A 27,940-nucleotide genomic window follows, 5' to 3' on the forward strand; every position below is an offset into this window, starting at 1 on the left:
GTAGAGGGGATGGCGCCTGCGCGGTCCTGGCTGTCCGCCGCAGCCTTGTCCGCCTGCTCCTCTTCCTGGGGGCAAAGGCCGTCAGGCAGTTTGCGTCTAAAGAAACGTGCGGACTTCAGCCATGGCCGGGGCTGGATTTGAGTCGCTGGAGCGGTGCTTGGAGAAGCATCTACCACCCGCAGACCTGCAGGAGGTCAAACGCATTCTCTATGGCAAAGAGACCAGGTGTGGGGCCTAGACTGGGAAGGTGGGGGACCTTGGGGCCAGCGGGTGTGGGTCTGGGGGACCAGGCAGAGTGCTTCAGTATCAGAAGGGCTCTACAAGGGCGGTGGTGAAGTACTGAATTGGCGAGCTGAGACCCTAGGAGGTATAGATGTGACAGCTCTGGGAGCTCAGAGTTGCACAACCGAGAGTGAACTTTACAAGCCTAGAGGGAAAGAACGGTTTTTACTCTTTGTGCTTTCTCTGTGACCACCCAGCTCTCTTTCCCAGCTTCCAGTGACCAGCTTCTTCCCCAGAGCCAGGCCTGCCCTCTAGGTGTCTGTCTAGGTCATTACCTCCTGTGAGAGCCCCCACCTCCTCCTTCCTGCAGTGACCCAGCCTCTGGCGGACCCTTGGAGGGAGAGGCCTCTGAATCTGGTTGGCGAAGGAACTTTTCCCACTGGCAAGCCACAGGAGTTAGTTCCCATGCTCAGAGCAAATTTTTTCTACTCCCAGCCAGCTGTGTGCATCACTAAGACTTTCTGAGGGCAGTGCACTGCTGGACCCTGGGCATACAGAGCTGGAAGACACTTCCCCTTCCACTCTTGTTTCTCTTCGGTCCACTTTTCTCAAAGCAACCAGAAGATGTAAATCATATCCTGCTTAAAACTCTATCAGGGATTCCCACAGCCCTTAGAATGTAATGCAAACTCTGACCCCATGCAACTCCTGACTAAACGTCCTTCCACTTTCTTGCCCATTTGTGGGCTCCCCCAATCCAGCCAGACTGCGCACTCCCTGCCCTTGTGGCAGTGACCTTGAGGCAGGAACCTGATCAGCTCACCTGAAACTGGAGAGTGTTGATTGGATCAGAGATTCCCAGCCACCAGCTGATGTGGAGTTCCTGCAGGGAGGCCAGACCTCAGAGTCTCAGGTGTTTTCATAGCTAGTGGATGGTAAAGGTAGAACAGCTGCCTTTCGGGGTGGGCATGGTACAGAACTTTGTCCAAAATGGCTCTTAGTACCCAAAGAGGGGTGCCCGGGACTTCAAGTCCCCTCTAGTGTGCTCATGCTGGATTACTGCTTCCCACCACATGTGTAAAGGCTTGTCAGGGGGGAAGCCTCTTAGAATTGAGGCTCCTAAAGAAGTCTCAGGGTGTTTAAGGGTGAGGTGGGCATGTTCCCCTGGGAAAAGACAGAGCTTGTGGGTGTCAGGGAGAGTCTTAGGAAAATAGAAATAAGTTTCCCACGTAGGGGACTTGCTGGGACCCATTCTAGAGCTCAGAGTAAGGACTGCCTTGTAAAAGGGACTTTGTATGCACATTTGGATCGCTCCAGGGTGGGGAGGGATTGGAATGGGAGGTAAAATGGGAGCCAAATTCCATTAATCAGTGACCACCAGGCATCTTCCTGGGGCTTGGCTCACAATAACTGAGTAAGTGGTTCCCCTTTTCCATTCTTTCTCCTTTTCCCTTTTCTTGGTTCTGTTCCACCCAGAACTGAGCCCCTTCCAAGCTTCACCTCCAGGGTATAAACCTTTGTACTTGTGATTGAGTGGGATTTGGCTATGAACAGACTGCAAAGTGAAGGTAGAAAATTAGTCATTTAGGGACTTCCCTGGTGGCGCAGTGGTTAAGAATCTGCCTGCCAATGCAGGGGACACAGGTTTGAGCCCTGGTCCGGGAAGATCCCACATGCCTCAGAGCAATTAAGCCCGTGTGCCACAATTACTGAGCCTGCGCTCTAGAGCCCACGAGCCACAACTACTGAGCCCACATGCCTAGATCCAGTGCTCCGCAACAAGAGAAGCCACCACAATGAGAAGCGCGTGCAATGCAACGAAGAGCAGCCCCCACTCACAGCAACTAGAGAAGGCCCGTGCGCAGCAACAGACCCAACGCAGCCACAAATAAATAAATAAATTTATTAAAAAGAAAAAACAAAAGAAAAGAAAAGAAAATTAGTCATTTAAAAATTCTTCTGTTCACTTCTCATGGCCTGTCTCGGGCATGGCTGCCTCTATGAATGCCTGGTGGACCTGAATCCTGAGCCCCTGCCCTGGACTCCCCCTTTGCTCCACACAAGACCAGCTTCCCACCCCAATAATTGCTGCGCCCAACACAAAGATGATGCTTAGTAAATGTTTGCTAAGTGAATGAGCTAAATGGGCCTTTGCCTGTGCCAGACAGATGAAATCCCCAGAGAACATCAACTCTCAGTTTTAAGACAGCCAGAACCAAGAAACATTTATTCATTCAACAAACATTTATTGTTTATTTTTGTCTTGGACACTAGAGGTACAAGGATGGGTTAGCCACGGTTCCTACTCTCGAGGGACTTTCTGTCTTTTGTTGGTTGTCCTACATCATGGTTCTGAAGACCAGAAGTACAAAATCAAGGTGTTGGCAGGAATAGTCTTCCAAAGGTTCTGGGGGAGAATCCTTCCATGCCTTTTCTAGTTTCTGTGGCTTCTGGCGTTCCTTGGCTTGTGGCAGCATCACTCCAGTCTCTGCTTCTGTCTTCACTTGGTCTTTTCTCCCTGTGTCTCTTCTCTGGGCGTTTCTTAGCCCATCACTGGATTTAGGGCTCACCTGGGTAATACAGGATGATCTTATCTTGAGATCCTTAATTACATCCACAAAGACTCTTTTTCCAAATAAGGTCCCATTCACAGGTTCTGAGCATTAGGACGTTGGACATATCTTTTGGAGGGGCCACAGGTCAGCCCACTACAGAGATTCTGCAGAGGTGGGCATCAGGGTGGAGGGAGGCTGGGTTTGGGATTGTCCTGGAGATGGTCGTTCCAGGTGGAGGAGTGGGTGCAGAGTAGGAATCTGGGGGTCCCAGTGTTAAAGGGGCAGAGGAGGTGGAGATTTTGTGGTAGACTCTAGAGGTAAGGATGCGGGGGGGACCCTAGGGCCAGTATCAAGGGTGCTGATTGGGACAGGGACAGAGTGTCAGGTGGCTCAAGGAGGTCTGTAAGGATGGGGACAGCAGGGAGTCCACTGGCTTTAGCAACCAGTAGGCTGGTGGTTCCAGAACAAGAGAGGCCTGTGTAGAGCACGCTTTCCCTTTTTTCTTTTTTTCTGGTTTTTTAATGGGAGAGACTCAAACAGCTGTCATGGTGAATGTGGCAGGTCTGCAGGAGACAGGGAGAGATGTCCAAAGTGGGTATATTGTTAAGTGAAAAAGGCATGAAGGGACTTCCCTGGTGATCCAGTGGTTAAGACTCTGTGCTTTCAATGCAGTGGGGCACAGATTCAATCCCTGGTCAGGGACCTAAGATCCCACATGCTGCTTGGCGCGGCCAAAAACAAAAATAAAGGCAGAGTAGAACATACAGAAGGACACCTTTGTATGTGTAACATACACGCATATCAAAAATATTGGAAAGATACATAAGACATTGTTAAGGGGGTCGTCTCTAGGTTCTGAGATGGAGGGGAACTCATTTTACATTTTCTACTGTTTGATTTTTTTCCCCCCATGAGCATGTGTTTCTTTTGTAACAAAGCTCTGGTTTAATTATTTAAAATGCTGATGGTAAAGAGCCATTAGAGGGGAAAGAGAAGTTCCAGAAGCGAGAGCTTGCCAAGGAAGCTGGGGCTGGGCTCCCTTGGGCAAGGTCTGCCTTGACCTCGCTGGAAAAGGGGGTGCCCCGGGGAAAGGCCAGGGGATGTGTGGAGCCAGGACAGGAAGTGATGGGCTTTCCTCCTTGAAGTTGTAGGTGAGGCCCCCAGGGTGGGGGCCTTAGTATCAGGATGAGGGGCAGAGGGGCAAGAGCCAACTATGGGGACCAAGGGAGGGTTGGGGGCAGCACGGAGCCCCCTTTGTGAGGTTGTGGCCCATTTGCTGGTCTCCACCACGGCTGGTCGGTGCCACGCCACATCCTTGAGCCAAGCCTTTGGTGGACACAGCACATGGTTAGAGAATGGGGCTCGAGGGCCAGTTGGGTTCTCCAGGATGAAGCAGGCAGGATTGGGTGAAGGAATGCCAGGGTAACTGGAGGGTGGGGAAACCTTCAGGTAGTGGCCAGACAGTGGGGGGTGCTGGGGAGAGGTAGAGCCCAGAAGGTAGTGGAGGCCTGGCCTGCATGGCCTAGGGGACGGGTGTCTGCAGGGAGCTGTGGGCAGGGATGGGAATGGAGGCAGGGAGGTCGAGCATCGTGGAATGACGGGGCTGAGTGTTGAAGGTAGAAACGTGGGGAGAGCTGACAGCTGCAGTCAGTGGGTGGGGAGAGTTAGCCAGAGGATGAAGGACCCCTTCCAGGTGATGGTTACAGCTGGGCTTGCAAACCTGAGGCGAGCTTTTCCACCTGATGTCTTCCTGGTTGACAGTGCAGGCTGAGGACGGCCTACCAGGACCACTCCCAAGGGCAGCCGGCCCCCAGGCCCTCCTTCTTGTCCTGGCCACCATGGTGACTTGTCCGGGGGAGTGGGGGCGTCCGCCTGCAGGTGGGGGACTGTCTCTGAGGCAGTCATGGCAACAGGAGGCGCAGTGTGGGCACCGCTGCTATTTCTAACCTGCTGAAGCACACGGAACCCTGACTAGTTGAAAAGCAGGCTGATTGTCAGGGGTGGAACCCAACTCCGAGCTGTCAGGGCCATCACAGGGAAACTGCCTGGCAGGGGGCGGTGGCAGGGGGCTCAGGCTGACAGGGCTGTGATTTTGAAAGGAATGTCTTTAAGAAAGTGGTTTAAAGTAGGAGAGAAATATTATTAGATAATGGTTGTCAGGTTATTTTTTGATGCATTCTCTGGGTATTTCATAACCACCGTGCCCCTAGGTGGTAAGGCCTTCCTGGCTGGGGGCCCTGTCCCATGCCCCTGCGGGTTTCACCCCTGGGCCAGGCACAAAACGGGCCATGTGGCCCATGGTCACTTTGGTGGGAGGTTTTATAAATAATCCACTTGCTTCTGTTAATAAATCACAAACAGGGATGAGCCCTTCAGCCTTTGGTCTGGACATCTGGGCCCCGCCACGCTCACCCAGCATCGGGCAAGGAGCTGCCCTCTCCCCTGGCGGGAAGCAGGACAGGATGGGGTGGGGGTGTCACCAAAGACTTGTAATCCTTAGTGGCAAATGGCCACGGGACCCTCCGTCCTGCTGTCGTCCTGGCCTCTCTTCCTAACCGGCTCCCAGCCTCCTTCTCGACAGCTCCTTTGTCTCATCATGACCTGCCGCAGCCCCCAGGCTCAGCACGGTCCTCTCACTCTAGTCCACAGACATTTTTGGGAATCTGTTCCCTTTCTCCTGTGCTGCCTGCTGAGACTTCAATTCCCGCCACCACCACCTCCACCACCACCACCCCTGATTTCAGCAGCTCCAGCATCAACCTTGTGACTAGTTTCCCTGCTGCCCCCTCCCCACTGCCCTCCTCCGCCCAGCCTGACCATGCCGTTCCCAGCTCCAGTCTCCCCAGGGAAGCCCGTTCTCCACCCACCGGGCCCAATGCTCCAGCCCCGCCTCAGCTTCCCACATGTGGCCGAGGCCCTGGCCCTGGCCGGCTGCTGGGCCTTCTTGCCGGGACGCTCCCACCTCTTCTCTGTCTGAGGAGTGACTCTGGAGGGTCATTAAATGCAGCAGACCTCAGGCAGATCATGTCCCCTCTTTCCTGCCTGTTTAGGAAGCTCGACCTGCCCAGCAGGGCTTTTGAAGCCGCCTCCAAAGGGGACTTTGAGCTGCAGGGCTATGCCTTTCAGGCTGTGACGGAGCAACAGAGGAGGCCCCGGATCGTGCGCATGGGGCTTGTTCAGAACAGAACCCCCCTCCCCGCGGACACCCCTGTGGTGAAACAGGTTTGGCCTCTTTTGACTGTGAATACATAAACGGGCAGCGGGCCGCTCTGTGTTTTGAACTCGATCTTGTCCCCGGATGGTTGCCCAGCGGCTCTGCCCTGGCCCCCACTTCCTTCCAGCCGTGTCTCTTGCTTTTCTTTCTCTTCTGGCTCCTACCCTTTCTCTGCCTTCCTCTCACTCCTCACTATTCTGTCCACCTTCCTTTCCACTTCCTCTCCTGTGATCGAGCTGAAGTTCCGTTTACCAGTTGGGAGGGTGCCCCTGTGACTCACGCGCTCTCCGTGGAACTGCCTCTCGGGCTCCTACCGGCACACACCAGTCAGGACCCACCTGTCCACCGTGTGTCCCTCTGCCTGGATCCTAAGATCCCCAGACGTTGGTCAGATTGTGAATATGTCTCCTCAGCCCAGGTTGTCAGGTCATCGGGGGGCAGGGATGCTGTCATCACCACCCCCCAGAGCCTAGAAGCACGCTTGGCACCCAGCAGTCATCCGCGGGGCCCCGTGCACGCAGTCCCTCGAGGGAGACCGAGCGTCCATCAGGAAGCATTTGTGGTCTCTGGGTTTTCAGCCTGGTTCCTCTGGTCTGTCTTTGAACAAACACTTCTGAATGTCTCCTGGGAGCCAGACGTCATGCTGAGCACAGAGAACTTGAGGACACTGCTCCCAAGGAGCTCGTGGGGTCATGGGAGTGTCAGTGGAGGAATGTGACAGCACAGTGGGAACAGCGCCACCATAGGGACACACACAGGCCGGGGAGAATGCAGGTACCCCAATTCTCGGCCCCTTGCTGGAAGAGCTACCCCTCTGTGGGCAACACGTGTTGTGGATAACACATCCAGGGAATTTTGGGCGGGGAAAGGGAGCACGTTCTGGCAGAGGGCACAGCTGGGAAAGGTGAGTCATTGGAAGACACCATACATATGGGAGAACAGAAGTGGCAGGACAAAGCGTCCCCAAAGCTGTGGATGCAGGAAGTCATAAGCGGACTGGGTCCTGGGGGGTAGGGGACGAGGGAGCAGTTAACCCAGGGGATGGTTGTGGTGTGTGGTGGGCCCACTGAGTGTGGCCCCTATCGCAGTAAGCACTCACATCCTCACGTCCTCCTCTTAGCAACCCCCGAGGTGGGTAGTGTTCTCCCCATTCTCTAGTCAAGGAAACCGAGGCTTAGCGAGGCAGCATTGAGTGTGTGTGGGACCCCAGAGCCTCTGCACCGCCACCTTTGACTGCAGAATTGGACCCAAGGACAGTCCAACATACCAGAACCTCCCAACCTCCTCGTCCTCTTGCAGCCGGCCACGTGGGTGTTGAGTTCTAAAGATGGGCTCAACCAACTAATCCTCGCTGTTTAAATTGCCAGGTCACTGCCCTGCACAGACGCATCGAGGCCATCGTAGAGGTGGCTGCCATGTGTGGAGTCAACATCATCTGTTTCCAGGAAGCATGGAGTAAGTGTCTCTCGGGGTGCTTTCTCTGCTGCCTTCAGTGCTGTCTTATCTCCACGTCGCCAAGAGTGTCTGCTGCTTGATTTCTTAAAATCTCCTTTCTTTTGTCATCCATAGAAAGGTTCTTTGTCAACAACACCAGCAGCCCCAGAACCCCAGCCTTCCTCCTCCTCACGTGCCTCAGTCTCTCGTCTGAGCCTCAGCCTTCCTCCCAAACTTGAATCCGTTTACTCCTTCCTCTCACCTCCTTACCTCTGCCCTGATCCAAGGCATGTCAGCATCTCCTCAGCTTCTGTAATCGCCTCCAGCTGGTCTTCTCCACTCTGGCCCCTTCTAACTGGCTGCCCACACCTTCTAGGAAAGATCTGTATGAAAACTCTGCACTGCATCATCTGTTCCTCCCCATCTCTGCCGGGCTCTGCCCTGACCTTCTGATACTTTACTCCCTTCCCCCGAGGCCACTGCGCCCACTGTTCCCTCCACCCAGAGCCAGAGCTGGAACTGGAGCATTCCTCTCCCCTGGCCTGTAACCCTGCTCGACCTTTGGATCTCAGCTCAGAGCCTGCCTCCCTGTGTAAAGCTGCATCCCTATTAAATACTCCTGCTACCTTGTACCTCTTTATTTTATTTTTAGTCATAGTTATACACATTCAAGGTTTAGATTCAAATGGGTCTGTTACCAAAAAATAGCTATCCTTTTCCCCAGAGGCAGCTACTTCTTCTCTGAGCTGGTTCTTTTGGAATTTACCTTTGCTTGTGTTGCTGCTTCCTAATTTTTCAGTTTTGCATCATTTATTGACTTCCCATGATGGAAGGAGACAGTGTAGTCCTTTGCCCTCTCCTGCCCCCTCTACGCACATGTACCCTTCCTGGTCTGTCCCCAGTCCATTTGCTACCAAGATTCAGAGGAAATCGCTTTGATTTCTTTCCCTGAATAGCTTTCTGTTTTCCCTGCAGTTTGCTTTGTTTTGTACATGCTTACCACAAAGTCTACCCCAAACTTTCTGCTGGTTTCCTAAATCCCCCTAAGAGGTTTAGACACATGAAGTAGTCTATCGGTTTCATCTCCTCACAGGAATCTGTCACAGAGCCTTCTGGCTGCTCTGCTCTGAATTGGTTTCCCCCTCTCTGCCATCCCAGGACTCCCTTAACCATCATCCAGGGGAGGGTCCCTCTGCCTTGCTCTTGTGTTTCTCCTATCTCACAGCTTCCTCTTTCTTGCTTTTCCCCCTCATTTTTGTTGAGTAGACCGTTTGAGACCTTGCACATCTGAAAATATTGCTGGAGAGTATGGTTGGGTATAGAATTCTGGGTTAGAAACAATTTTCCTTCAGAAGTTTGAACACTTTGCTCCATGTCTTCTGGCTTTGGGTGTTGTTGACTAGTCTAAGACTATTTTGCTTTATGCCCCGTTGTATATGGACTGTTTTTCTCTACAAGGTTGTAGGATCTCTTCTTCTCCAGTACTTTGAAATTTCATAATGAGGTGCCATGGAGTGTATCTATTTTAATCCATCCTTCTAGACACTTCAGTGAGTTCTAACAGTCTAGGAACTTGAGTCTTTCAGATCTAGGAGATGTTCTTAGATTGTTTCATTCGTGATTTTCTCCCCTTTTTTCTCTCCTCTTTTTTTGATACTCCTTGCTGTTAGGATGTTGGAACTCTGGACTGGATCCCTCATTTTCTTTTGTATTTGTGCCTATTTTTCATCTCTTTGTCTTTTTGTTCAATTTTCTGGTAGATTTTATCTAATTTGTCATTCAGCCTTCTAGTTAGTCTTTTGTTTTTGCTGTCATATTTTGAATTTATGAGAGTTCTTTTGGTCTGAAATTTTCTATTTTATCACATTCTGTTCTCGTTTTATAGTTACAATATCTTCTCTTATCTCTAAGGATATTAAGTAATATTTTTTTTTCTCCCTGCATGGTTCCTGGTTACTCCAAGTTGGTCTCCCCGCTGCTGCCCCAATTACTTATATTTTAAGAATTGGGGATTAAAAAGCTGATTGCAAGCTCTGAGTTTGTGGGAGGGGCTTCTCCACTGAGTTTCATTATAGGATGACCGGATTTAGCTGTTTGTTAGGAAATCGCCTATGGTAGTATCTTTGGGTCATTCTTTTCAGGCTGGTCAGATTCCCCAGAGAAAATTCATCTAATCTCCTGCCAAGAGGAAAGGACAGGAGTCCAGTGTGCTTATGTTTAGTTAATCCCTTTGTTTTTATCACTCCACTCACCTTTGTCCTGGGTTCCCCAAGGCCAGAGACCCTCTGTTTAACTGTCTCTAGAGAGTGAGCCTCTAGCTGGGGTGGGAGAGGCTCAACCCAGCCTCTTGGAGTGGAGAAGGGATCTAACTGCTTCTTAAGTAGACTTTTGACCATCCTACTTATTTGTCGCCCCTCCCTGCGTCCCCACCTTCAGAGCTGCATGGTGCCTCTGGCTCCTGAGCTTTCAAGGGGTCTGTGATGGAGAGTGGGGTGCTTCCTGGCCTCCTCCACTGCGGAGGGGACTCAGTGTTCTCAGATTCACTAAGATATCTCCCACCTCCCTCGGCTCTCCAGCCTCCCATGTTTTGTTGTTTTTGTCCCTGGCTCGTGCCCCATCCCTGTGGGTTTATACCTGTACACAAAAAACCCTTTACTCTCATTTGGTGGGGTTTCAGGAAAGAGCAAAGGAGTGTGTCCCATCTGCCACCTGTACCCAGAAGTTCATCACGTTCTTCACATTTCTCGTTACACGTATACTCTTGTGTGATGCTTTTGATTTGTCTGCCTCTTCCATTAGACCGTAAGCTCCATGTGATCAGTGCCTCGGTGGTGTTTATTTTTCCCACCCCAATCCCCACCTCTATTTTTTTAACATTAAAAAACTTTAATTGTAAAATATGCATACTATTACTATTGGTAAGTGTACAATTCAGCGACATTAAATACATTTGCAAAATTATGTAACTGTCATCACCATCTATACCCAGACCTTTTCATCATTTCCAGCCAAAACTCTGTACTCCCCTTCCTCTTCCACCCCTGATAACCTCTATTCTACTTTCTGTCTCTATGAATTTGACTACTCTAGGGGCCTCATGTAAGTGGAATCCTATGGTATTTGGCCTTTTGTGTCTGGCGTATTTCACTGAGCATCATGGTTTCAAGGTCCGTCTGTGTTGTTGCATGTGTCGGAGTGTCCTTCCTTTTTATGGCTGAATAATATTCCATTGTTTGGATGGACCACATTCTGTTTATTCTTTCCCCTACCCAGATTTTATCTTTAGTGGCTTGAATAACCCTTGGTACATGACAGACACTAAAAAATATTGGATGGTTTAACCAACTTCTCTTTCTTGGATCTGGAAAACTCCTGCACATACATCAAGGCCTAGCATGGACACTCCCTCCTTTGGGGGGGCCCTGGGGACTCCCCTACACAGGTTCCCTTTCAGCTCCCATCTTGGCTGGCAGCTCCTGAGGGCAGGGCCCGGTCCAAGTCTGAGCCTGCCTCATGGAGTGTTGGTTCAGTGAATGTGGAACCCCCTTCCCCTCTAATTTGGAAACTGTAGTTGGAACTTCACAGCCGACCTCCCCCAACCTCCCTTCCACATGCTTCTTTCGAAAGTTTGTTTACATTACAGCAGTTGTGAAAACAGGAAAAGAAGCCATTAAAATGGAAATGGAGAAATTTGGAGAGCTTAGCAAGCTGAAATGAAATCGGAAAGAGAGGTTTTATTCTCTTGGGGCATTTGAGTCTCTCCTAATGCTCTGAAAGCTGAGAGTGAACAACGGTCATTAAGGATTGTTCTTTGTTATCAACAGCTTTCTTGTTGGCTTCCTTAAAATAGCTCACCCATCTTCACCGATGGCGCCTGGGGAATCTTGATCCTGGTGCCAGGGCCCCCTGGGCTGGTGCTGGCAGAGCCTGCTGCCCACTTAGCTGCCTCCATGGGCTACCGCCCTGGCAGCTGAGATGGTGGTGGTGCCATCATAGCACCAGGCTTCCAGGGACTGGAAGGAATCTGGAGGCTGATGCTTCTCTTCTCTGTGAAATGAGGAGTCACACCACCTTCGCAGGGGTATTGGGGACATGCTGCCTATTACCAGGCCTGGCACCTTAAAATTTTTTTGCAAAATTTGCAAAATTTTTTTGCAAAATTGGCATGCACATGGCCCATGTTTGGAAAAGGTTGGTTGCAATTATTACCCCCAAACAGGCCACACAACCCATGCAGCGGCCAGGTAGTCCTCGCCAGCCACATCACACAGCTTCCTACAAACCTTCCCTGCACTCTGAGTTTCAGAGTGACCGGAACAGTAGCAAGCACCTGGAAACATCCGTTAGGCTAATCCTCCTAAAAGAAATGGACTTGGGTTATTGGGAGGAGGAAGATCTAAAGAGTACAGTCGTCCCTCGGTATCTACAGAGATTGGTTCCAGGACCCCAAACCCTGCAGAGACCAAAATCCAGGGATGCTCAGGTCCTTTATATAAAATAGTGTAGTATTTGCATGTTACTTACGCACATCCTCCCGTATACTTTAAATCTTTAAATCATCTGGAGGTTACTTGTAATACATGATACAGTGTAAATGCCAATTAAATAGTTGCCCGTGTGTGGCAAATTCAAGTTCTGCTTTTCGGAACTTTGTGGAATTTTTTTTTCAAATATTTTCCGCCTGCTGTTGGGGGAACCCGCAGATGCAGAGGGCCAACTCTATGCGGAATTGGTCCAAACAAGGAATTCAGTACTCCAAATCAAGAAGAAAAAGACAAACAGCTCAGCAGGAAGTGGACAAAGGGTACGGACAAGATCATCTGGAGGATGAATCCAGAAAGGCCAGCAACCATGTGGCCAGGTGCTCCACCTCACTGGTGACACGGGAAACGCATATCTAATCCCAATGAGATCCCAGCTCACAGCATTAGACTGGCGGGTGTGGATGCACGTGGCCGAGGCTGTGGAGCAGTGGGACACACTCAGCCAGAGGTCCCTGGTGCCTACCCCCATCGCAGCCCCCTCCACCCCACAAAGGAAACTGCCCTTGAGAATCTGGTGTGCATGGCGTTCTTTGAATTGTTACTGCGTGTATATGTACCTGCTTTTTTTTTTTTTAAGCAAACAAAAATCAGTGAGTTAATGAAATTTCCTGTTGAATTAGCCCCCTAGATGGTGGCATCTAGCCAGAGGTCACAGAAATAATGCTTTTATCCTTGGGGAGTGCTCAGCCTACCCAGTGGTTCCCAAACTTCTGATGGTGTCATTCAATGAATGGCTTTTCTTGTTCCTGAGCAAGCCTCAGTCCCTGGGACGATGAACATTCCTATGGTGATGCGTGAGGGTCCCAGCGCCATCCTCGGTGGCCCTCTGACGCTGTCCCCAAGGAGCCTTGGTTGTGCTCTTAACCAACCAGCAGATTGGCCAGCAGCTCGGGATCTGCTGGTTGGGAACAGTTTCTGGCTGTACCTTTTGCAAAAAAATTTTAACATATATATGTATTGTTAAAATTGTGGTAAAATAGGCATAACGTAAAATTTACCATTTTAACCGCTTTCAAATGCACAGTTCTGTAGCATTAAGTACATTCACATTATTATGTAACCATCACCACCATCCATCTCCAGAACCTTTGCATCTTCCCAAACTTAAACATCTCCCCATTCTCCCCTCCCCCAGCCCCTGGCACCGACCATCTACTTTCTGTCTCTGTGAACGTGCCTATACTAGGTCCCCCATGTAAGTGGAACCATATAGCACTTGTCCTTCTGTGTCTGGCTTATTTCAATGTGCATAATGTCTTCAAGGTTCACCCATGCTGTAGCAAGTGTCAAACTTTCCTTCCTTTTTAAGGCTGAATAATATTCCATCTAACGGATGGACCACATTTTGTTAATCCATTTGTCCACTGATGGACATTTGGGTCATTTCCATCTTTTGGCTGTTGTGAATCATGCTGCTGTGAACGTGGGTGTGCGAGTATCTGTTCAGATTTCTGTTGCAAGTGTTTTTAAGACCATAGGAAGGACATTTGTCCTTGCCTCTTATTCTGCCATGAAGCCTAAAGGGGAGGCGTCCCCACAGCCAGGGATGGGCTTTAGAAGGCAGGCCAAGGCTCTTGGGGCTGGGGTCTCTTGTGGAAACCCTCCCCCACCAGGCCAAGGACCCCCCTCAGAGGCCATGAGCTTGGATGTGATTCTGACCTTTCTCCTCTCCACAGCTATGCCCTTTGCTTTCTGTACGAGAGAGAAGCTTCCATGGACGGAATTTGCCGAGTCAGCAGAGGACGGGCCCACCACCAAGTTCTGTCAAGAGGTAGGATGTTAACCTACCTTTAACTGTTAACTAACCTCTGGCAGCAGCCAAACACGGGCAGGTCACAAAGAGAGGCCGCAGCTGCCAGGGGTGGCCCTTCTCTGTGGAAAACGCACCCATTTGGCTCTTGCTTTGCCAGGTGAGAATAGATAAGACTATTTACTGCCCCTGCCCCCTTTTTTTAGTGTACTTTCTTTTTTTAAAAATAAATTTATTTATTTATGTATTTATTTTTGGCAGTGTTGGGTCTTTGTTGCTGTGCGCAGAATTTTTCTAGTTGTGGCGAGCGGGGGCTACTCTTCATTGCGGTACACGGGCTTCTCATTGTGGTGGCTTCTCTTGTTGCAGAGAACAGGCTCTAGGAACCTGGGCTTCAGTAGTTGTGGCTCGTGGGCTCTAGAGCGCAGGCTCAGTAGTTGTGGCACACAGGCTTAGTTGCTCTGCGGCATGTGGGATCTTCCCAGACCAGGGCTTGAACCCATGTCCCCTGCACTGGCAAGTGGACTCTTAACCACTGCACCACCAGGGAAGTCCCTAGTGTACTTTCACTTAAAATCAGAGTTTCAGAGCCAGAAGGGCCCTTAATGGCTTTTTAAGTGAGGGGGCTGCAGCCCACGGAGGGGGTCCTGGAGATGACTCCCGTAGTAGGGTGTGCAGCTGGCAAGTGTGGCGCTGGCACTCGGGGACTGAGGTCAAGGTCGAGTCTGTGTCCACAGCTCTGCTACCCTACTTGCTGTTCGCCTGAGTTATGGAAGCATCTCTGCATGGCCCGTCTCATCAGTGTAGAAACTGGGCTTCCTTTTTCTTTATTAAAACCTCATAATACATGTTCTATGATCCCATTTATATGAAATGTCCCGGGTAGGCAAATGCTTGGAGGCAGAAAGCAGATTAGTGGTTACCAGGGGCTGGGTGGGGAGAGGGGATGGGGAGTGACTGCTCATGGGGACAGGGTTTCCACTTGGGGTGTGGAAAATGTTCTAAAATTAGCTTGTGGTGTTGGTTGCACAACTCTGAATGTACTGAAAACCACTGAATGTCACACTTTGAAAGAATGGACTTTATGCTCCGTGAATTGTATCTTAATAAAGCGGTCATCCAGAAAACCCCAGTGATATTCCAAGAGGTTACAAATGGTGACTTATGCTTATTCTCACCTCGAAAAAAATAACTCCTTTCATTTCTCCGATGTCCCATTTCAGACTTTCTACATATACTTAGGGGATTTTGGAGCAGAACCGTAATCATAGTGATTCTATCAATACTGAGTTGTGATTCCAAACATCCTTGTTCTCAGGCTGTAGGGAAAATTCTCTCAGCCACCAGATTGTTGATTCTGTGCTACGAGGCAGGAAGTGATTGCAGATGGCGTGCCTGAACTAGGATGGGAGGAAGGAAGAGCAAAGGGAGGATGGGGATGAGCTGGTCCCAGGGGACCCCTGTCTGTATCGAGGGCCCCGGGACCACAGCTGCCCCCACGTGGCTCATAGCATCCCCTTCTGCCCGCCGTACCATCCCTCTGTTCTGTCATTAAGATCAGAAGTAGCAACGGGCTGGTAAGAGCTGATGACAAATGACCAGCTGGGGCTGCTCATCCTGGTCACCAGATCCTGAACTTCTTAATTGAGACAAAAGGAATTTGGTGTCAAGAATTATGTTTGGTTTGGTTCTGGGTTTTTTTTGTATAGATTACACATCTGATTTATTTTATTTTATTTTATTTTATTTATTTATTTTGGCTGTGCCACATGGCATGTGGGATCCTAGTTCCCCAGCCAGGGATCAAACCCACACCCCCTGCCATGGAAGCGCAGAGTCTTAACCACTGGACCGCCAGGGAAATCCCTTTTTTCTTTGTTATTATGGTAAAAAACACATAACATAAAATTAATCATCTTAACCATTTTTAAGTGTACAGGTCAGTCATGTTAAGTATCTTCACAGTGTTGTGAAGCAAACCTCTAGAACTTTGTCATCTTGTAAATCTGAAACCCTCCACCCATGGAACAACCCCCTCCACCCCCAGCTGCTGGTGCCTGACGTTCCACTTTGTTTCTGTGAATTTGCCTAGCTTAGATGCCTCACATGAGTGCACTCCTGCAGTGTTTGTCCTTTTGCGCCTGGCTGATTTCACTTGGCATAACGTCGTCAGGTTCATCCATGTCAGGGATGACAGCCATGTCATCCATAGGCCAGGATTTCCTTCCTTTTTAAGGCTGAATAATACTCCATTGCATGTATACACCACGATTTATTTAGATGCTTGTGTTGCTTCCACCTTTTGGCTGTTGTGAATAGCGCTGCTCAGAACATCGGTGTGAAAATCTACTTTCCTGCACGGTTGCTGCTCCTATGGTAGCTGTGTTTAACTCCGCCAGGAATGCGGCATCATTTACATTCCCACTGGCGGTTTATGAAGGTTCCTGTTTCCCCACATCTTGTCAACGCTTGTTACCTTCTTTTTTGTTTTGTCTTGTTATTGCCTCTGGATCTGAAGGTCTATGGGAAGTGGCTTTTAAGTCTTGCTTTTATTTTATTTGTACTGTAGGGTCTGTGATCTTTGTATAGGGCTCACAGCATTGGAAAACAAAAGACTTAGCTCTCTGTGCACCCTTTAGAATTAGGAAATCAGCCTTATCCACACTAAAAAGGTCCCCAGGGCTATTTTCAATATTTCAGAAATCCTGATATAACCCATACACCCTCTCATTAGGGTTGCTAGGCTAATTGAAATTTCAAGTGATTTAATTCTGACTAGAATTATTTAAGTTTAGACTGCTTAAGAATAGAGAATGCATTTCACCTATTAGCACACACGTGACATATAGTAAATGGTAAAGTGAATGAATAAATAGTTATTATTCTCACTTGTATCAGAAAGAGAAAAAAGACTAATTTCAGTTATTTTGGGTATATACCCAGAAGTGGCATTATGAGGTCATACGGTAGTTTTGTTTTTAATTTTTGAGGAATCGCCATACTGTTTTCCACAGCAGCTGCACCGTTTTTACACTCCCACCAACAGTGCACAAGGACGATGCTGGTTCCTGTTTAGCTAAGCTTGGGCGTCAGGACAACGCTGGCATTTAGTCTTCAAAGAACAGATGCAGGGAGAGCTCAGAACCCCGTCTAACTATCTAGGGGGACCATTAGATTCTTCCATAAAAATGTATGACACTTGATTTGAAAATAGGACTGTGCCGTGCTCCTTTTTCCAGCTGGCGAGGAAGCATGACATGGTGGTGGTGTCCCCCATCCTGGAGCGAGACACGGAGCATGGGGACATCTTGTGGAACACAGCCGTGGTGATCTCCAACTCTGGAGCCGTCCTGGGCAAGACGAGGAAAAATCACATCCCCAGAGTGGGCGACTTCAATGAGGTGAGCTGCCCCTCGGATGACCAGCGCAGCTGCCGCACGGTGTGGCAGCAGCGCTGGGGGCCTCCCTGCACTGCACTGCATCACACAGGTGGATGGGATGCAGTGGGATTCCCGGTGAGTCCCAAACGCCTTTAGCGCAGAGGGCTATTTTTTAAAAAATATAACCTGATTTGGTTTCCTGGAATTTTTCTTTGAAGTAAGTCATATACAAATTAAAACCAAAATCAATAGTGCACAAGCATGAAATGATTCCCGTGGCCCCTTTCAGGCCCTGAGCTCCGCGTCTGTCACAGTCTAGTTCTTGTTTGGTGGGGAGAGGTCCTTGTCCATGGCTCCCATGGGGTCTGAGTCAGCCACGTCCACGTGTCAGGTGACAGCGAGGAATGCGTGTCTGTGCACAGGTGTGTTAGCTGGGGCTTGGTGCTCATAATCAGGCTGTAAGTCAGGGGGGCTGTTCTGGTCAGTTAATGCCCATCATGGGTGTGTAGGTGGAGGGAGGTGGATGTTTGAAGGAGGGAAATGAACTCCACCTAATGCCTAAGATATGAAGTCTGAACTTGATCTGCAGTAAGTACAGTTGTTCAGGATGTGATATCCCCATCCTTCGCCGCCCTCCCTGATTGTGGGGGTCCCAGCCACTCTCAGGCTGGTCAGGCAGACGAGAAAGGATGTGCAGAGCTAGCCAAGGCCCTCTGGGGAGAAAGAAGAAGCCAGCATTCCCCAGTGACAGCTGGAGGCGAGGGCGGGAAGACGTGCCCCTCACCTGTTTACCCTGGGATTAATCTTTAGCTCCCCACAGATAGTGACGGGCTTGTCTCAACACACAAGGATCTGCTCTGGCATCCACCCTGTGTGCACATCCTGGTTGCTGCTCGACTCTGACGAATTTTGAAATTAATGGGAGGAGGCAGAAGGCAGGAAGCAGATCTGTGTGAGACCCTGACCAGCACCCCAAGGGGGCAGGCGGAGAGGCAGGGTTGGCAGGACTGTGTCCCACCTGCCTGCCACACAGGGACATCCTTGACCCCAGGCAGAGTGCCCAGGGAGCTTTGTGGAGAAGAGCACTTTCAGAGTGGGATTCTAGTCTCATATTGGCCTTCGTTAGCCGGGCAGGTCCTGTGTCCACTGGGCTACGCTGTTCCCCCCAAGCAGGGTAAGAGCTGCTCTGGACGAGCCCCCGTCCCTTCAGCCCTAACCTTCTTATGGGAACAGGTGGTTGGTGAGGACACTGACCAACTTGTGTTAACACTGACCACACACCTCAGCCTCTAGTTGTGCCATGATTGAAACCTCACCAAGTTTATCTTTGAAATACTGTGGGAAGTTGCTTTGGGGACTTTTTAACATCCCACAAAAGAAATTGTGGGTAAGTGCTCAAGCCACGGTGATTTCCCCTTGGGTCAGCTGCTTGTTATTGTGTCTGGGTTTTCAGATTTGGGTTTTTTTTTTTTAAGTGGATTGAAATTTTGGAACTTAAAGTAGAGTCATACCAGGAGCATCCCTTTTGGAGTATGGGTGACATTTCATTTTTCTGTCAAGTCTAAGGAAAGGGAAACTTGACAGCTCAGGGGCATCTATACATGACCCTTTGTCTTCCAGTCCACATACTACATGGAGGGAAACCTGGGCCACCCCGTGTTCCAGACTCAGTTCGGGAGGATCGCCGTGAACATTTGCTACGGGCGGCACCACCCCCTCAACTGGCTCATGTATAGCATCAACGGTGCTGAGGTCATCTTCAACCCCTCGGCCACCATCGGAGTGCTCAGGTCACTTGGCACAGGGGACTTGGGAGGGTTCTGGGGGCAGGCTGCAGGGCGCGGAGGCAGGTTTGGGAAACAGCAGGCAGGTGCGACCACCAGGTCATCTGAATCCTGGGATGGTGCCAACTTTTCTGGGAAAAAATACTGCAAGTGTCAATTACGATCCCTCCTAAAGAGCTGTGCTGTACTGCAAAATGCCATCCTTGGCTATGATGGTGTCTCAGGCAATAATAATCTCCCCCATCGCTGACAGAATTCAGAAAAGCTCCCCTTCTAAGGGGTCTGGAGCATCGGAGGTACCTGGCCAGCTTCAGCTCCCCCTCCTGTCACAGCTGTGCTCCTGGGGGGTTGGGAGGTGGGGTGACGAATGAGTCCTAAGTCTCCTGTCTGCAGAGTCCGGAGCATGGAGGGCAGACACCCAGATGAGAGAAGGAGCAGACGATGGGTCGGAGCTGAGAGGGTCCTTAAGACATCAGTCAGGTGGCTCTGAAACCTGTTTTTAGCCAACCAAGTGTTTCCTTCTGATAACACAGAACCCGTGTTTGGGTGTTAACCTCACCCCTGAGTAGATAAAGCTGTTGTGACCAGGGTAGAGGGTGGGCCTGGCACCCCTGAGCTCCTGGGCAAGCCCTGGGCCCCTCACTGAATAAGAGCAGGCGGCTGAGATGACCCAGCACGACTGCGCTTCCGCTGCTTCTGTCTCCCCAAAGGCTGAGCTTCTGGGTGGTTTCCAGCTTTGCATCATCAACAAGTACCAAAGCTCTAGGAATTTGTGTGCAAATACCTCTCTCCCCAGCTCACTTCCTCCAAAGCAGCATTGCTGGGTCGGGAGGTACTGGCTTTCACTCTCTGTCAGCAGGACAGGGCCGGGAGGGGGAGTCCCGGTCCCCACGTGGGGTCAGCTGGGGGAGTTCTGGGGGGCAGCCCTGAGTTCCCTGTCAGCCCACCCCTGTCATTCTTGTCCTCGCTCTCCATGAAATTTCAGTCTAATTTCTTCTAAAAGTCAGGATGTGACATTCACTTTACCTTTCTCTTGAGCGTGATGCCCCCTCCACAGCGTGACTTCCCTCAGCGTTCTGATCTGCACAGCAGGTCCCTCACAGAACGCAGACCCCCCTCTGCTACCCCAGACCTGCCGCCCCATCCATGCACCCCATCTTGTCTAAGTCTAGGGGGGCACTGTTGGGCAGAAGGGGACACTCGAGTCTTGGATCTCCCCTCAGAGAATCTCTGGGGGCCTCCTGGCAGCATGGCCACTATGACAACATCCGTTGGCAGTTGCGACAAAGGGTGATTCCTGGTCGTCGGGCCACCAAGCCTGGGCAGAACCTCTGGGCCCTAGAGCAGCCCCTCCTGCTGGCCATGTGTAAGACATCCAGCAAGCTCCATCTCCCCAAAGGGGTCCCTGGTGGATCCTGAAGCCAGTTCCCCACCGGGTACAGCTGCTGTCAGGCTGGGCCGGGCACAGCTGTGGCCTGGAATCAGATGGTCACCTCTCCAACCAAGCGCCCCCAGGCTTTTATCAGCCCCAGTTAAGCAAACAGAAGCACCTCAACGTAATACACACATGTCCTTGGCTTATTAAGTTATCGATCTTCCTTCCTTGGCCAACAGTGGTCCAACTGGTGCCCTCCAAGGATGTGGTTCTGCTGGCAGTTAAAACTCTGACAGGTCTTTCAGAAGCAGCATGTCTCACAAGTTCCCACAGTGTCCACACCTTGACCAGATAATTATAGTCTGAGAACCTTAGCCTGAGGATGCATCTGAGAGAGGAGGGGAAGGCTGCCTGCCTGAAGATGCTCATGGCAGCATGATTGATTACAAGAAAAGCTGGAAGGGAGAGAGAGGTCAGAGTCAGGTCAGTGCCAGCCCGTCTTTTCCATGGGTTATCGTACAGCCACTAAAACAAATCTTCATGGAGGTACTGCAGCACCATGATGAAAGCCTGTGAGCAAAAAGATGTTTCCAGGCTGGGATCAGAACTCTGCAAAGACTGAGGATGGTCGTAGAGCGTGGGAAAATTACAACAGGTGGTTCACTAGGATGGTGCAACTCTGAGTTTCTTAAAATACTGAATGATTATTTGTAGAATTGATGGCAAGCACGATTCCAGGCATATCCCCACAAGCTGCGCACAAGCATCGGCTCACAGCTTCTGGAAGCATCCATCCCCTTCTCCGGCATCTCCCACCTCCTGTATCAGAGCCCGCCAGACACACACACACGTGCACATGCACAGATTGGAAGGGTATCCTCATTTGTGGGTCCCACAGTTCCAAGCACCCAATGGAGGCAAAGTGCTTTTTTTTTTCTTTGCGACATGTGGGCCTCTCACTGTGGTGGCCTCTCCCGTTGCGGAGCACAGGCTCTGGACGCACAGCCTCAGCGGCCATGGCTCACGGGCCCAGCCGCTCCGCGGCAAGTGGGATTCTCCCGGACCGGGGCACGAACCTGTGTCCCCTGAGAGTCCATTGGCAGGTGGACTCTCAACCACTGCGCCACCAGGGAAGCCCCGGCAAAGTGCTTTTTGATGAACTGAGTCATCCTGACAAACCGTGCAGCCCACGTGGTCAAGGATTTCTACCACGTATGTGTGTTAATAGGAAAGCCGCCATCCCCACCCCTCGATGCCTTTCCCCTTCCCACTGTGATTATTTTTAGGGGCTTGTGTACACCGCGCTGGGAAAGTGGCAGATGTCCCCATACCCCCACCGGGCTCTCCATGATTCCCGCATGCCCCGGCTCTCACGAACCTCCGGCTTCCTTTCCCTTGCTTGTTTTGTTTGTTTGTTTGTTTGTTGCGGTACACGGGCCTCTCACTGCTGTGGCCCCTCCCGTCGCGGAGCACAGGCTCCGGATGTGCAGGCTCTGAATGCGCAGGCCCAGCGGCCATGGCTCACGGGCCCAGCCGCTCCGTAGCTCGCGGGATCCTCCCGGACTGGGGCATGAACCCGCGTCCCCTGCATCGGCAGGCGGACTCCCAACCACTGCGCCACCAGGGAAGCCCCCCCTTGCTTGTTTTGAGAGCCTCCGTTTTATTGCCAGCTGTGGTTTTGAGTCCTGCACTCCGCACCCTCCCTGGAGAACTGCAAGAATGATGTTTTATGGCACTCGCTCTGCAACTGTCTGTTTAATTCCCGAAAATGTCATTGACGGGTGTGTTTCTGTAAAAATCCTTTCTTAAAAGTTTTGTCAGCTCGGCTTAGCAGCTGGAGGGGGGAGAAAAGCGGCAAAATGAGTCCCCTCAATCTAGCCTGTGATTTTTTTTCTTCCAGACTCGTGAATCCTCCTGAGAATTAGGCTTGTGACAAGCACCCACCCACCCCTTCCACCTACTCTGTGGTTTAAACCAGGTGCATGCTGACAGGAAGGAAGATTCCAGGGCATCCCGCTCCCAGTCACTCAGCGTTTCTAAGTGGGCATTACATCTGTCAGTTCAGAATCCTAATCGCCTTGCTCCTCAGACAGATAATTAGTGACAAGGAGGCCCACTGAATCCCGCGGCACATTTTCTTTGGTGGGCTGGGGAAGGACCTGTCTGGTTGGGGCGAAGTTTCCCACCCTGTCCCCACTTCGCAGGTGCTGGACTGAGGGAGGTCTGCAGCTCAGCTGTGCCTGTGGGATGACTCCTTCCCGGGCCCGTAGGAGAACCAGGGGGCCTCGGCTGCGAGACTCAGGGTTCAGAAGAGGGAGATGGGGGGGCACTGGGAAATGGGAGCCAGCACAGGGGAGGCGATGCCCACCTACAACCTAAATTCCTTTCAGGTGTACTCTGTTTGCTAGGCCTGAAATCTCTGACTTCTCTGCCTTTGCAAGGCAGCCCAGCAGGGTAGGGATTGGGGGACACGTTACACACAAGCCACCAGGGCCCCAGCTCCCTTCTGACATTTACCAGCCTGGGAGGTGGGTTCCTGACCCCCACCTGGGAGGAGGGAACGAGTGAGAAGCAGCAGTTAAGGAGTTCCTGCCACACAGCCTCCCACCCCCAGAAGCTTCATCTGCATGGTCTCTGAGGAAGTTTCAGAAAAGGAAACTGAGTCAGGATGAGGCTTTGATCCAGGGCTGCTTCTGCTGCATTGGGCCCTCTCCAAAAGGCCGCTTTGGCTTGAGCCGGCCTGTTTGTGGGTTTGGGGTCACCCACGGATGCAGTGAGTCTCCCTGGCCATCTCCACTGCAGGCCTGGAAGGCTGGCACCCGGGCTGCAGCTCGGGGCCGAGCATCCTCTGAGCCTGGCTGGGAAGTCGGCAACCTGGTTCCTCTCTTTCCGCTCTCACAGTGAGTCCCTGTGGCCAATCGAGGCCAGAAACGCAGCCATCGCCAATCACTGCTTCACCTGCGCCATCAACCGGGTAGGCGAGGTAAGTGCCCGAGGCCTGGCCTCCAGAGAGCCCTCCTGCAGCTGCCGTAAAACCTGCCTGCCAGCGGGGCCCAGCCTCTTCAGAGCAGCAAAAGCCACAAGGGAAAGAATTGCTGTTGCTGTGGCCCTGCTGGGGACACTTGTTGTTACACCTCCTCTCTGCATGCAGGCACACCCCACATGCTAGGGTCCCAGCAGGGGGCAGACTGGCTTCTGTCACTTTGGAAGAAAGCACTGTCCCTCCCCTGTTTTTGTCTGTTTTGTCTTTAGCTGAAACCATTTTGAAAGGCTCTCACCTCAGTACCACCAAGTACCCAATTTCTCCCCACCCACCCTTGACCTCATGCACCAAAGGATTCTGACTACAAACGCCATGTATTTATTGCAAAACACATCATCTTCCTCATTCTTACTAATCAGATGTCAAACTCTAATCAGAGCATCTGATCAGTCAGAGAGAACACTAAGTCGGTCTAATTTCTGACAACGTAAAGAGACTCGGTGTTTTAATTAGCCCACGTATCCCTGTCCCTGCTGGATACGCAGTTTCCATTAGGCTTCTGGAAGATACTGAGAGCCACGAGCAGACACCACCCCCCCACCACCGCTGCCTTCGCAGACCCCAGGCTGGACTTTATGACTCCAGCAGGCGAGCCTCAGACGCCCTCCACGGCCCTGGGAACCACTCTCTGCAATGACTTTCTCTTCTCCCAGCAGATGGCAAAATCCGGGTCTTCCCCTGGCTAGTCAGATGCCCTGCTGGCCGCCTGCTGGCCTGGGGCTGGGACTCAGCAGGGACCAGTTAAGTTCAGGCTGGTCCACATCACTTTAACTCCTAACTCCCTCACCCCAGCCTGACGTTGATGAACAACCCAGCAGCGCCCCCTATAGGTGTGTCTTACCTTGGTTTTATTTCCCAGGAGTTCTTTCCGAACGAGTTCACCTCTGGGGATGGCAAGAAAGGTATGTCCCGTAACTTTCCGTGGGACTGCATATGAGGGGTGGGCCTCACTGTTCCTTCCCCATCTGCCGCTTCCGGGCAGGGTCTACCCCACAGACTGTGTCTGCACAGCTGTGTTCCCATGTGGATCGGCATTCCTGGGCCTGTGACCACCTCATTCCCCGGATGAGGATGGAGTAGAGATCGGATCAGACTCCATCCCTTCCCCGGTACTAGGGTGAAGATGGACTGAGGTGTGGGGGAGCCCTTTGTGAGCGCCCTGAAATAGGGGTGCATCATCCACCCCACAGACCTCACTCTCCCCTCCCTTTGTCCTCGTCCACACCCCTCACTCCCCAGCTGTACAAATGCCCCAGAGCCCAGCATGGCTGCCTTGGGTTCCTAGAATCCACAGCTTGTTTTGATCTGAGGGCAGGTCTCACCTCACCTCTGCTAGGAATCTGCCACCACCCCCCCGCCTCACCTCTCTAGCCTGGAATGTGGGAGGGGGGCTGCCCCCTCACCAAGGAGGTGTCTGAACTCGCTCATGGTTCCCGCCCTGGGAAGCAGGGGGTGCTGAGGGGGTCTGTCTCCCAGAAAAGCATTTCCTGAAAGGGCTCCACATCCCCCCCAACGTGAGGCCTTGGAGACCTCATGAGTCTCTAGTCTCACTTAGCTCCCTGCAGGAAAGTGAGGCCAGCTGGGCCCTGCACTGCGCCCACGTGCTCCCTACACACCTTCAGGGTGGCTGTTACCCTGCTTTACTGGTGAGGGGACCGAGGTGTGGAGGGAGGGTGGGGGTGACAGCTGGCACGGGTGGCGGCTGGCGAGGGCAGAGCTGCCAGCTCACCGTGCGGGGCCACGACGGGAGGCCCTGCAGAGCCATGCAACTCCCTTGGGCTATGGTGGCTGATGCTGGAGCCGGAAGCCAATACCTCTACTAGGGTGACCTGTAAAAGGTTCCTGGGGCAGAGGTGAGGGCTCTGAGGGTGACATGCAGCCACTTGCTGGGCCTCCAGGCACAAGGAGGGAGGCAGGTCCTTGGGACCTTGGCCACCACTGGGAAGGAAGGTGGGGACCCTTTGTCCTGGGAGTCTCTTGGTGCACCCGTCCCCCTGCCGAGTCCACCCATGTCTGCCTGAGCTCACCGGGGCCTTGCCTTTGCTCCTTCACAGCTCACCGGGACTTCGGCTACTTTTATGGCTCAAGCTACGTGGCGGCCCCTGATGGCAGCCGGACCCCCGGGCTCTCCCGCAACCGGGATGGGCTGCTGGTCACTGAGCTCGACCTCAACCTCTGCCGGCAGGTGAATGACATCTGGGGCTTCAAGGTGGGTTCTGAGTCCCCTGCTCCTCCGCGTGGGCCCGTCCTGCCCCCAGCCCTGGGAACCGCGGCTGCTGTGGGCCTCAGGGACAGCCGTGTGAGGCTGTGAGTTGAGCAGAAGGCCTGGTGTCTGCCTCCTTGAAGGCCAGGGCCAGTGCTCAGGGGAGGAACCACTGGGTCATACGATGCCCAGGCAGCCAGCCTCAATAAATTCTCTGCTCATCTGATTTAGATTCTGGGCACCTTCAAGCAAATTAATCTCAATTTCATTTGTCCAGAGAATAGAGTGGATTGGCCTCGCTAATCCTGTTTTCCTTTCCAGGCATTTGCACTTATCACAAGGTAAATGTGGATGTCTGGCTCTGCCTGTGGCCATGCCCCGAGTCTAGGCCTTGACAATGGAGGGAAGTGGGTCAAGCAGAGAAATGGGATCCAGGCCTGGCTCTGCCATTGCCTTGCAAGCCCCTTCTGCTCCCAGCCTCAGTACTCCCATTTGTAAAACAAGAGGCTGAACTCGAAGGCCCCAGGTGGCCTTGGAGACCAATACCCTGTGACACCACAGGAGTATAAGTGCCCACCTCCTGGGGTAGGGTGCTTGCAGCCTGGGACCCCCCCAAAAATATGGCATCTCATCAAGGACACAGATGGAGTTTGCTGTGTTAGTGTCTAGCAGTATTTCCACCAACTCTGCACCCACTTATAAGAAAATCATCAGATGTAGAGAACAAACATATGCACACCAAGGTGGGAAAGAGGGGGGGGGGGGGGGGGGGGGGGGGGGGGGGGGGGGGATGAATTGGGAGATTGGGATTGACATATATACACTAATATGTATAAAATAGATAACTAATAAGAACATACTGTATTAAAAAATTAAATTAAAAAAAGAAAGAAAATCATACACACAAATGAACATTGCATTGTCAGGACGGAATGACTTTGCCCAGCATGTCTGGAAGGGACCAGGACTTCGGATCCAGCCAGATGTGGGCTTTAGGCCTGACTCCCCTGTTTATGTGAGGGTGGGTCCTTGGGCATGTTTCCTGAGTCCCAAGTTCTCATTGGACAGAGAAGGCACTGCCCACATGAAAGTCTCCTGGCCTATCTCTCCTCCTCTGGAAGCTTAGATTAATGCAGGATTCCACACAAATTAGAAGTCGGAACCAATAAACAGAATGGTTTCTCATTAGTAACTTTTTATTTTTTATTTTTATTTTATTTTATTTTATTTTATTTTTGCGGTATGCAGGCCTCTCACTGTTGTGGCCTCTCCTGTTGCGGAGCACAGGCTCTGGACACGCAGGTTCAGCGGCCATGGCTCACGGGCCCAGCCGCTCCGCGGCATGTGGGATCTTCCCGGACCGGGGCACGAACCCGTGTCCCCTGCATCGGCAGGTGGACTCTCAACCACTGCGCCACCAGGGAAGCCCTCATTAGTAACTTTTTGAAAGCGGAAGCCTTCCCAAGCTGTGGTGATGGGCATGAGTTCCCGTCAAGGCTTTGGAAAGGAGGGAGGGAGGGAATGCTGGGGTGTGAGCACCCTGGGTGGGCTTTCTGGCCCCACCCCCAGCCTCTGTCTGTGTCCACGATGAGATGCCATGTGGAATGGATGGGCCTCCAGAGCCAGGGGACCAGGGTGCGAATCCCAGCAACTCCACTCCTGGCTCGTGACCGGGAGCAGGTCAAGCCCTCCTCCCTCCTGACTTGGAGCCACCACACCTTCTGGCCGAAGATCACAGAGGTCTTTCAGCAGGAGGGGCAAGGGGGTGTGAGTCATCACCGGCATCCGTGATCTTCGCCACAGCCCCAGAATCGTTGCCAAAAGGTTACACGGGGGTTGTGCCTCTATATTATACTCTGAGACTGTCCTGTCAACCAGCCTTCCTAACGCATTTCTGTCCCATGGCTGCCCTCCAGTGGCAGCAGGTGGTGGCGAGCAAATGAGGGCAGTTATAAAACGGGAACCTCTAAAGTCTGTGTTTCGCTTTCAGATGACAGGCAGGTACGAGATGTACGCACGGGAGCTTGCTGAAGCTGTCCAACCCAACTACAGCCCCAAGATTGTGAAAGAGTAACAGGCTTCAGCCGCTGCCCGCCAAGGAGGGCACCTCTGCCCACAGCAGATCAGCCTGGGCTCTGGGCTCTAGTGTCCAAATTCTCCCTGCTTGATGCCCTGACAGCACTGCTGCCCAGATTGGTTTTAAAGTGCCTGGGTGGGGAGGGTCGAATGAGTACCAGGTTTCCTTCTGTGGTGATGAAAATGTTTGGGGACTGGATAGAGGTGATGGCTATACAACATCGTGAATGTCCCAAATCCACTGAATTGTTCACTTTGAAATGATTAAACTTTGTTAAGTGAATTTTAGAAATTCAATTAAAGACAATCCCAGGGACTTCCCTGGTTGTCCTGTGGCTAAGACTCCCAATGCAGGGGGCC

The 27,940-nt window shown here is 51.8% G+C and overlaps 1 protein-coding gene across 2 annotated transcripts; it reads left to right on the top strand.

Moving 5' to 3' along the window:
- The first annotated feature begins 51 nt into the window (after window positions 1–51).
- UPB1 (beta-ureidopropionase 1) lies at window positions 52–27,940 on the top strand. 2 transcript variants are annotated; one of them, XM_027088710.1, is made up of 11 exons: window positions 108–225; window positions 493–664; window positions 5,828–5,999; window positions 7,359–7,446; window positions 13,646–13,740; window positions 16,959–17,120; window positions 18,720–18,889; window positions 23,160–23,241; window positions 24,161–24,203; window positions 25,356–25,510; window positions 27,495–27,940. In XM_027088710.1, the coding sequence occupies exons 3-11, from the start codon at window positions 5,943–5,945 to the stop codon at window positions 27,576–27,578; spliced, it is 936 nt and encodes a 311-aa protein (XP_026944511.1). In that variant the 5' UTR covers window positions 108–225; window positions 493–664; window positions 5,828–5,942; the 3' UTR covers window positions 27,579–27,940. The 2 variants fall into 2 exon arrangements, with proteins under 2 accessions (XP_026944510.1, XP_026944511.1); XM_027088709.1 differs by lacking the exon at window positions 493–664 and having other exon boundaries at window positions 52–225.

This window comes from Aethalodelphis obliquidens, unplaced genomic scaffold (assembly GCF_003676395.1).
Source record: "Aethalodelphis obliquidens isolate GAN/ISIS:26980383/991018 unplaced genomic scaffold, ASM367639v1 scaffold63, whole genome shotgun sequence".
Lineage (NCBI taxonomy): Eukaryota > Metazoa > Chordata > Mammalia > Artiodactyla > Delphinidae > Aethalodelphis > Aethalodelphis obliquidens.